General features: G+C 34.8%; 1 protein-coding gene across 2 annotated transcripts in view; it reads left to right on the forward strand.

Annotated features, from left to right (window-relative positions):
• LOC134852980 (protein VAC14 homolog) overlaps positions 1 to 8,242 on the forward strand; it is a 39,728-nt gene extending 31,486 nt beyond the window's left edge. The window contains exons 17-18 of one of the 2 annotated variants that reach the window (XM_063868874.1): positions 5,676 to 5,964; positions 6,802 to 8,242. In XM_063868874.1, coding sequence (XP_063724944.1) covers positions 5,676 to 5,964; positions 6,802 to 7,189 — 677 coding nt within the window. In that variant the 3' untranslated portion in view covers positions 7,190 to 8,242. The remainder of the gene's footprint in view (positions 1 to 5,675; positions 5,965 to 6,801) is intronic. The other variant, XM_063868875.1, reaches the window with a different exon arrangement.
• Positions 8,243 to 11,593: the final 3,351 nt, after the last annotated feature.

Here is an 11,593-nt window from a genome sequence, read left to right on the forward strand (position 1 = left end):
GCTTGTCTTCGCCTCCGTATAATTTGCTTTTTGTCTTCGCCTCCGTATAGTCGTTTTCATATTCCATGACTTCATGACCATTTAACCTAAAGCTATTTTCAATCAAGCCATACAAAAAAGGAAGGAAGACCCCATAGACAAGTGGTTAAGACAAATGACTGGTCTTCAGCAGGTTCGGGTTCCAGGTCTGAAATATTCTTTTTTAGAGGTTGATTTTAATAGTTAGTTGTATTTTTCCTTTGCCATTTTTAGAGCTACTTTGAAAGTTTTTTTTGTGAATTGCAACTTCGTCTCTGTGCAGGGGTGGATCTACGTTTTTCTGGAGGTGGGGGGATGGTTGTTAGAATTTCAAAAAAATGTCACCCTTGTCGACCCCTTTTTTTCAAGTCAACAAAATTGATTTTCCAAGCTCTCCCAAATCCTTAAAAAAAACTATTTTGGCCAATTTTTTTTGCCTCAGGCAAAACTGTCAAAACGAACCAAAACAGGCATTTTTAGGCGTTTTTTGGACAGTTTTTACCAAAAAAATGGTGTTTTTTGGCGCGCGCTTCCTTAAACATAGTATCTATTGGCGCTGTTTTAAGGTCTTGAAATAGTACCATCAGGGGGACCCTTTGTGGGGCCAGGGGGTCGAATCCCTGAGGAAAGGGCGTTCGCTACCCCCCCCCCCCCCCCCCCTAAATTCACTACTGTCTCTAGAAATAAATTTCGAAAGCGTGTTTTTATTAGATAATTGGAAATGCTACACAGTGGCGTAACCTTAATGTGAATTAAATTGGGCAATTTTTGTACCTACTACCTCTCTGTTCTCTCAATTTTTTGTTGGTTTTTTTCTATTTCATGAAAGAAACTTGTCTTACTCAGCGTGCAAATTACGTCACAAATTTATCGGGCAACAATTTAATTCACAACAAGGTTGAGTTTCAGGTTGAAGTTCAGAATTATTTAAAACTTTAAGACGTTGTCCGATGAATTTGTTATAATTAGTAGCAAAAAGTTCGGACAGACAAAAAAGAGCAATTGATCTATTTCGAAAAATTTTGCATGCAAAATCATATTTTTTATTCCGATTTTGTGTATCAGGGTTGTCTGAAAAAAGAATTTGCGTGCAAAAATCTGTCAAAATGGTACGATTGCTCTTTTTAATTATTTCTGTCTGTCCGGACTTTTTGTAGCTTTGAACAAATTATTCGGACATCGTACAGTGCTGATTTAAATTAACCGGACAAAACGCGTTAAACTTGAAATTTAAAACGCGTTTTTCTCAAATTGGGTTGAGTTTATGTGAAAACTTATGAAGACAAAACTTGCTTAAAATTTTAATAGAATTAATATGGTTTAATTTGTTTTGCAAAGCTCGGGCCCAAAATTTTACCCCAAAAATGGGTCATTTTGGCTTTTCTTAGTTAATCAAAAATTACGCCAAAAATACCCAGTCGATCACAGACATAATTATATCAAAGTGAGCCCCTTACGTAGCTCAACAAACTTTGTGAACGGTATATTCTCCAAAAAAAATTGCAAACCGTTTAAAAATTGTTTTTAAATCAAAAGTGGGTATTTTATATAGTAGAAACGACCTTTTTTGTCTATCAAACAAAAATAAATTAATTTATACAATGTTTTGGAGAATATACTTTTCGCAAAGTTTGTTGGGCTACGTAAGGGGCTCACTTTGATATAATTATATCTGTGATCGACTTGTTATTTTTGGCGTAATTTTTGATTAACTAAGAAAAGCCAATTGACCCATTTTTGGGGTAAAATTTTGGGCCCGAATTTTGCAAAACAAGTTAAACCATATTAATTCTGTTAAAATTTTAAGCAAGTTTTGTTTTCACCTAAACTCAACCCAATTTGAGAAAAACGCGTTTTAAATTTCAAGTTTAATGCGTTTTGTCCGGTTAATTTAAATCAGCACTGTATTAATGTTTAAATAATTCTGACCTCGAGACAGTAAAATCCATTTGAAATTGCAAACGAATTTTGAAAATTGAATTTGAACTGTCGAAAGAGCAAACCAAAATGATTGCGCTTTTTTAAATGTCAGATTTTTCGAATTTTTTCAGGCCCTTAACTTCAAAACCATTTTCATTCAGCTGTGATCTGACAACAATTTTTGAATTGAAATGAATACATAAAACGGCGACAAAAAGGCAAACTCGAAAAATCAAAGAAATATTTCTAAATAGCTTCCGCTTCAAGATGAGAATTATTTAAAAAATTTAATACGTCCGATAAATTTGGTAAAAGCTATATAGTTACGCGTAACACGAGTGATCATGCAAAAGTAAGCTACACATTTTGTCATTTGTATGAAATATAAAACCTAAAGACTCGTCAGTCTCTCTAGTTTTCCAGATTTTGAAGTGCAAACTGCGCATAAGTGTCTGGGTGTCAATCCACTTTCAGCAGGTTGAATTTGTGGATTATAGCTGCTTATTCATTTCCTCACTTTTGGGTAGATTTCTGTCTAAGTAGGATTAGATCTGGTTTCTTTTCCTCTTTTGAGGCCCATTGTCATTTCCGTTCTAGCCTCTATCTCCCCCGCCCCCTGCTGTGTGTGGACTTAAACCAACTCACCTTACCGAGGCTAATACTGTTAGTAGTAGTAAAAATTACTAGGCTGGTTAGAATGGGTCTTGATTGAATAATTCATGCTGACAAAGGATCTGAGCCCGCAATGCAAAGCGAACATTGATCTAACTTAAATGTCTGTTGAATGAAGCAAATTTAAGATGTGTTCACTTCGCCGACAATTTAGACACTGGCTGCTGAATGTCAATTGAAAATGACTAAGCTTAGTCCTCCAATTGCTGAGAAAATCATCCGAGTGTAAATTTACTCTTAATATCCCCAGCCTACTATTAGCAAAAATTGAAGTCTAAAAAAATTGTTGTTTTCGGTTAAGTGAGGCGTTAATTGCAATTGAAACGACCGAAATTTTGTTCAGTTCTGCTCCTGTTCAATTCTGCTCCTGTTCAAATTAAAATCACCGACCCGACCGGCTACTGACTGGGTCATGGGAGGTATTTATTGAATTGGTTTTGGTATTTCTTGGTACTCTCACTTTAAGGCCTTCAGTAGTAGTGGTACCAGTTGAAATCATTCATTCATTCACACCACACAGCCTTGCTTTGGACACGCCGCAAAGAAAAGGAAAATATGCTGAATTAGCGAAAATAAATGAAAAGAAATCGAGCTATTGAAAAAAAAAAGAAAGTGAAAAAATAAAAAGATTGAAATGGAAAGAAAGAGAGAAAGAATCCATTTAGTATTATGGACCTGGCATTTTAGGGGACACCTGAATTTACTAGTGCTCTTACTACTTTTACCACTTCCACTATACCATTGCCAGGTTGACTGATCTAACAGAAAATAATTTAAAATCAATGCGCCATGTCATAGTGCATGCTTGTTTATCGATCGATCGAACTACAGCTCTTTATTGTTCGAAAAGTAAATCCTGATCTAAATGCAAAACAAACAGGTATTTTATGGAAATTTAATTTTTAATGGAAATGGGTTTATCGTCAATTGACAAAACCTTCTGCTGTTTCGAGAGCGCATTTATTTATTTTCTTCAGTATTTTGATGTGTGATTGATTGGTGTGAAAGCCATTCATGAATTGATCAGTTATTTGTAAGTCAACATTGTGGCTGTACAACTGGTCGACTTATTTATATTTGTGACCCAAAATTACACGAACTGATCTGATCTATGACGAAAGAAATTTAACTAATGAACGTGAAGTTAATTCGATGATATATACTGGTGTCTTGTTAACTTAGATTTTCATGGTTTCTTTTGAGTTTGTTTTGCAGCACCAAAAGCACTGTATGGCCCTAGTGTCCAAACAAGACAACTCGTAGCAGAGCAAAACCCTGAATGTTCCTACTGCCATTTAATTGGTCTCAATAGATTTTGGTATATGCAGTATTAGCAAAACTATGAATTTCAGGCTGATCATATTAAAATTATAAGTATTACAATTTGAGTAGGGTATGGAATTAATAAAACCAATTAGCTGCCTCGTTTCAACTTAGAACGATTTTGTAGTGCGGGATAATTCACCACGGGTGTAAGTGATCAAACGAGCGGTTTAGGCAGACTCGTGGCAGATTACTATTATGGTGTGCGCACCCGGCTGGGCTCATGCAGATCACGAGATCGATCCCCGAGGCGCCAGAGATTTTTGAAATTGGTTCGAATAAAAAGCCACCCCGAGCATATATATACTTTGCATTTTTCAATAGTCGGAAGGAACAATTATGCCTTGGAGATTTCGAAGAGCTAATTGAGCACGTATTTTCAATTCAAATTTGTTTGCTAAAAAGGTAAATTGCGCTATCGAATAATAAAAGTTCACATGGCGCAAAAACGCATCTAACTTTAGTTTCGAAAATGGATTTTATACTGGCCGACATCGAAAGTGCAACAGTCATTTTTGATGTCTTTTTTATTGGGCCAAGGTGCAAGTATTTTTTCTGCCAAATAAGTTTTCTACCTGTTTTAAACCACTATCTTGCAAAAACCTTGCCTTTCTGTATCAAAAGTTTGAATACATTTAAACAATTATCTATCTACAGCCTGATTTCCTTAAATCAACGCTGGCAAATTTTGCGTTTTTTTAGGCATAGTTTTCATTTAAAATCACATCAAAATTCAAAAAATGAATGGAAGCAAATGCAGATAACTCGTGATTAAATATTTTCAAAAAACATTGCTACAAAAATTTTGGTATTATTAAGCATCCCATACAAAAATATCTTATTACAAAATATCCCATGACAATATAGCTCCATGGACACAAATGCCCATGCAATTATAGCCTACGCAATTAAAATATCCCATGAAGGATTAAAAACTAATTAAGAATATAAGTTACCGAGGATTGTTTCATATCTCTATATCGCAATCAAAAAGAGTCTCCGTTCAGCTGCCTCAGTTAATTTCTAGATTTTTATCACGAGCACAGCCATGAGTTTAACCCCAGTCTCGTGAAAGCAAGGCAGCTAGTTATTCAACTAAAAGAAGCAGAAAATCTCAAATCAGACCTGTAAATAACCAGTTGATGTGCAGCCTTGACAAGAACCCTCCATCACAACAAAACGGCAAAACTACTCGAAGTGATTTCATCGACTGACGTTACTTCGACCTTCCCGACAAATCTTTGTCTTTCTGTCTGGCTTATGTTTTTAATCGCAATCAGTGCAACGCTTCACCTCTGTAGAAATCGTTTTTTTTTTTCATTTGCTAAATGGAATATTAATTATGCTCACCAAAAAAAACGCTGATCGCGCGGAAAACATGAAATTCTGTAATTTAAAAAGTGCAGATTGCTTTCACAGAGTAATAAATAGTAGTAATCTAATCTAGTTTTCTCAATTTTCTTGAAAAAGCTCAATCATAAAAGATTTTCGAGGGATTCAAAGGGATATGTTTTTGGAAATTGGAAAACAGAACTGTCAATTTTCAGCTTGCCTGAGGTTAATCGCACTTTACCAACTGTCTGATGACTATGTTTAAGTTTCGAGTGGTGCGAAGCCCTGCTTCGTTCTTCAACTGTGTTGCTTCAATGCCCAGCTCAATTAAAGATAATGAGGTGACAATGTGACCAAATGGTAGGTCAAAAGCAAACAGCCAAATCGAACAAAATAGTAGCTGTGTTTAGACCTGAGACTACAGATGCTAGAAATGAGTGACAGTGAACAGCCGCACCTAGTGAAGGCCATGTACTCTCTGTTGATGCTACTCCCCCAGACAGCCGCCTACTCCCTCCTCAAAGACAGACTCTCATGCATACCCTCCCCACAACTCATGCCAACAGGGGGGTGCACCAGTAATAGAAGTGGGGGTGGGGGTATGAATACTAACAGAAGTACAACTATGGTGCCCAATTCAGAAGGGGGAGGGGGCGGAGATGATGAGTTAACTGCGGCGACCAAAAGTCCTCTTTGCAAGTTAGTATCTTCATCTTCGTATGTTCAAAGTTTGTAGAGTCAATTAGCTATCTTTAGCGGTTGCTTCGTTTGTTTTAAAGAGTCAAGAACATAGTGAATACACTTATATAGGGCTTGGTTATTTATTTAGTTTTTGATTTCAGGATAAAGTTTTAATTTTTTTTCAGGAACTTTTTCCCGCTCAAATTTGATTTTTCGCGGTTTTTATTTATTTTATTTCCTTTGTTAAAAGGAAGGAAAACTCCACTATCGAACAGAAAAAGTGTAAAGATCACTAATTTCGAAAAGGGATTTCATTTTTCAGATTTCCTAGCGGAAAAAAAATTACCTATTGATCCAGATTTCTCAAATTGGGTTTGTTTTTATCTAAAAGCGCCAATCATCGTTTTTTTATTGTTTTCTTTGAAATTCGGATATTGAAGTTTTTTTTCAAAAACTAAATAAGTATTTTGGTTTGTTTCCTTGCTATCATTGACTCTTTTCCGACTGTCTGTTGGCTATGTTAAGTATGTCGTAATGGAAAATCGGAAATTAGTATTTTGGATCATTTAATATTTATTAAATATAACTTTTGCTTGGCAAACTTTTGCTTGCGATCATAACTTTTAGCTGAATTTGATAAGCCAGATTACAATCACTTACTTCTAAATGAATGTAGTCCGCAGCCATAAGTACATTTTTTGCTCGGTATGAACCTTATTGCCCGTTTTACATTGATAGAATTTGCACACGCGCTTGCCAAAAATCTGAATATTTTTTTTAAAACTACGTCCAATAATACTTAAAGTTTATTGTTGATTGAGTCAACAAATTTAATGAACAATTTCATGCTTTTAGTGGACCTTCGGAGTTAGATTCAGTGCACAACATGAAAAACGATCTCCATGATAGAAACACTATGTCGCCCTCAGCTTCACACGGACACCACGAAGACATCGATTCAGACGCCCTGTTAGACTACTTCCGCGCATTCAATGTCGCCTCAGATGGAACCCCCAACGGACTGTACACCACCTCAACTGTACCCCTTCACAGCACCCTAAGTCCAGTAGGAGGAATAGGGGGAGGGGGAGGACTAGGAATGAACAGGGGGCCTCCTCAGAATCACATGAACTACTTCCGACCCTTGCAGAAGCCACAAGTAGTGAGTAGTCAAAGTCAACCCCCCAATTCACACATGTACGACCCAACTACACAAGGAAGTACGACAGTATCCGACGTTTAAAAAATGTCCAAACTGTTAAACAGCTGTTGTCATAGACTGTGTTTTGTAGTTAATGCCACATTGTTGGCATTCTCTTTTTCGGTAAACAATTCCAAGCCAGATTAATAAACATAATTTTGCTCAAATATTTTTTCAATATGATGCTTAAATTAAACGATTTTGTCAACAAGCTGGCATTAACTGTGAAATTGATGTTTTGACTGCATTTTAAACTCAATATTGAATGTAATTATACAAGCGTAGCTTGTCTTTTTAAAATTGTCTTGACTTTAAAAGTTGTCCATTTCCTTGTGAATCTTTGCTTCATTATTGTGGTAGTGATTTTTGACTACCTGAATCATTGTAGTTGTAATAAAAACAAGGTTTGCCATAAAATTAACTGGAATTAGAAAGAAGCAAAGAAAAGCAATTATCACATCCAAGCTAGAAGACCGTTACTTACAAAATTAGAGCTCAATACAAGCAGCAAATGTCATCCCAGATATTTCATATTTTATGCCATTTTGATGGTGTATTCGAAACATTACTACTTGCAATTTCACAATTCTGCCCAATGTGCTGTATATTGCGATAGACTCCAAAAATAATTATTGTTTTTCAACTCATTAAATTTACAATGTCGTTTATAGTAGTTTAAAGTGAATCTACTGACCTAACCATAAAAATTAAACGGAACTGAAGAAACAATAAAAAAAATATTGATTATGCTAGCAGCATCTGTTTACAAATTCAAGTTTTTAGTCTAATCTTCCTTCTCATTGATAATTCAGGAATCGTCTCATCAAAAAGATTTTGATTAGTTCAGTTATCAATTAACAATTGTTTGTTTTTATGGAAATATTTACTATTTGGTTTGTTGAAAAGTAGTGGTTTTAACCGTCTTTCTACTTTTTATATCTGATCGAAGTTATGTTCTTACACACATTGCATTTTTAGTGAAACCGAAATTCGAGGCGTATTTTCTCATGTCAAAATTGATGAAAGAACATCTTCTCAGATTTGGAAATCTCGTATTTTTGCCAAATCTTCTAATTTATGCAGTAAGTTTGAAATTGCAAACTGTTTTGTGGTCTTATTGATAATTATTTTCTAATTTAAATTTCTTCAAACCAATTTGTCATTTTTTAAATCGGAATTCAACTATCAAGTTATTATCATTTTGCAAGCAGTTGTTGTTCTTGCTGTTAGGACCGGACCAAAGTTGCCTTGTAAAACAAATTTTGAAAAACCATTATAAAAAATTGTGTGGAGGGTGGGAAAAAGGTAGAATAGGAAATCTTAGTGTTAATGAACAAAGTGATACAACTTTTAACTCAAATGCTTTTTCAACTAGTGGTTTACTGAAAAGAAGGAAAGTTACGCTGTCCAAATATGAAAGTATACATAGTGCAAAAAACATATAATACTAAGTTTCGAAGATGCGTTTTACATATTAAATTTCCTAGTTGAATAGAAAATAACCTTTTTGAGTTAGTTTTCTTAACTGGGGTTAGTTTAAATAAAAAAGTCAACTATAAAAGATTCGAGGAAATCATTGTGAAATTTTCCTTAAATTGAAAATTTTCCGAAAAAAAAATTATTTTTTTTTGAGGTCTCACAGAGTTCATTGCATGTTTTACATTTATCTGGTAGCTGTATATGACTTACTTGACCCAAATCAAATTACACACAGGAAAGTAAATTCCACGGAAACTGCGATAATCAAGATATCAAGTTCAATCCGTATGGCGTTTGAGAGGAGAAGCTCCAAAATTTTGTTTTGTCTTGATTTATCGGCTGGTTTTGATACAATTGATCACAAAATTTTAATGATGCTACTTCGAACGCATGTCGGCTTGGTAGGCGAGCGACGCGGCAAAAATAATGCAGTCATACTTCAGCGGAAGAAAGCATTGAGATGAAATCAACGGGGTTAGATCAGAATAACTTATAGTTGCAACATATACCGCAGGGCTCTTTGTTGAGGCCGACATGATTTAGTCTGTATCTTATTCCCCTGGGAGAATTAATAGAGTCTCTCACAGATTTATCAAACTTATGCGGATGATACAGTGATCTTTTTCAGAATTGGAATTATCAAAAATTGTCGTGCAGAAATTAACGAAAAAATTAACAGATTTACTGAATGATTCGCCAGACCCAAATTAAAATTGAATGGAGGCTAAACTAAATCTATGCTTCTCAGTTTTGAAGGAAACACAGATGATTATTGTTTTGTCAATATTGATGGTCAAATTAAAGAACCTGTAAAAGAACCTGAAGTCGCTCGGAGTTACCATTGATGAGTGTTTTAACTTGAAGAAACACTTTTTCATATAACGTTTCGTTGTTTGAAAAAGCTGTAACATCAGGAAGTACGTGAGCTTTGAGGACGAATCTGTGCTTGCTCGCGTTTTGATCAACAGTCGGTTTGATTTTTGAAATTCAGTATACAAAAATTTGCCAGAAAAAATGTATAGACTTCAGAATATGCAAAATTCTGCATGCTGACTCGTTTTAGGCTGCCAGAAAGCCTCTTCAATCGGAATAATTTTACACAATCAACACTTGCTAGCAGTCATGTCTACAATAGACTACAAAATCTTAATGTACATTCATAAATTAATATAAAATCCCCATATGGTGCCGAATTTCTTGCAATCTTTGATAAATCAACCTTTACATAACGCTCAAAGACTGTTTGAAATGCGCATTGAAATACCGTTCATGAAATCAAAAGCTGGGAGTTGTTTATTTGAATTCTACGGACGAAGCTGTTGGGGTCGCTTAAGTCTTGACTTGCGAATTGAAAGTTATCACCCAAAAGTTTTGAAACATTTGAAAGCTTATATATTTAGAAAACATATCTTATTAAAAATTAAATATCAAATTGAACGTCTCCTTTTCTGTGTTTCTGCAAGAAGTTGAGGGTCATTTTTTTCGCTCATTTTAAAAAAGCTTCAAAAATTGGAAAATTGAAGTTGTTTGAAAAGCTGAAAAGGAAACGATGGAAACAAATAATTTCAGATAGTTATAGCATGCCTTCAAGAAAAGATGCATTGATTGAGAATCAGCGAACAAAAATTTGTATTAGAAGAGAAAGTCTCAAACCATTTAAAATATCAGTGGTCACTGATTTAAAATCCTCTTACATGCAAGCTGTCATAGTGAGTCAGTTGTAATCGGCAATTATCTGAAAGATACAATGATGGTGTCGTGTCGCGGAGCTGGCCTTAATTTCTTAGCAAGTCGGATTGATTTAAAAAGCACAAAGGCTTAAAAAGTTCACATAGTGCGAGGAATAATGATCTAGTTGAACGTGTAGCTCTGATGGAAATGAAATAGAAGAAAAAATGAAAGGACCGGCAACATTATTAAAAAATAAAAAGTTCCAAGTAGTATTAATGAACACAATTGGGCGTTCTCGGAAAAAAACAAAAAAATGAAAGCTCCGCTACCTAAAAAGCTACATGAATCAAACAAAGATCTGTATTCTGCTGATGAGCTCCTCTGCTAATTTTCCCGATCGAGGGTCGAATTGTTGAGGAGTAGAAGCTATCTGATATTTTTAACTAGCTGGAGCCTTTTATGGTGATGAATATGCGATGAAGTGCACAGTAAGAAAGCATAGAAAATAGCATTAGGAAAAACGCTACCCCCAAAAATAAAAGACATAGCCGATGAAACTACTCAAAAAATTTTTTGAAAAATATCAACTAACACGTCTGATAACAAGAAGAGGTGTTTAAATCAAGAAAGTATGATGATGATGATGATGATGATGACTCTCAAACATTATTATGAAGTTAAAAAAGGGCATCGGGCCTAGCAAACTATCTATACCGAGAATACACTCCAAATAAGAAGGGTAACTGCAAATGTAGCATTAATCAAAGATGAAGACAAGGGTTGCGCACATTCAGATATTTTTTGGATTTACTAAATCAGTTGCCCAATTCAAAAGAACCTCCTTTTTGTTACAAAAGGAATTTAATATTCGGGTTTGTTTTTAATTGTGCTTTCCACGCATGATGATCTAAACAATAATCATCCTAATTGGCCGAGTGATATAACAATTAAAAGCCTTTCCAAACGTGATTCGAATGACATTGAAAAGTTTCCAAATTACTCAGTTTCGAGAAAAATGGTTTAAAACTCTTAACTGGCTCGAGCTTTTTATAGTGATGAGTATACGATGAAGTGCAAGTTAAGAAAACATAGAAAATAACATAAGCAAAAAACGCAACCCCAAAAAAACGAGTCACAGCCGACGAAACTACTCAAAAAAAATTTGAAGATATATCAATTAACATTGCTGAGAAAAAGAATAGGTGTCTAAATAAGAAGAAATGTTTTCCACGCAAAATCAGTTACTACAACAACTCATCGAAAATATTCGAGTGATATATTATTTTAAAGCTTTTT

The sequence above is a fragment of the Symsagittifera roscoffensis genome, chromosome 8, assembly GCF_963678635.1.
Source record: "Symsagittifera roscoffensis chromosome 8, txSymRosc1.1, whole genome shotgun sequence".
Taxonomy (NCBI): Eukaryota; Metazoa; Xenacoelomorpha; order Acoela; family Convolutidae; genus Symsagittifera; species Symsagittifera roscoffensis.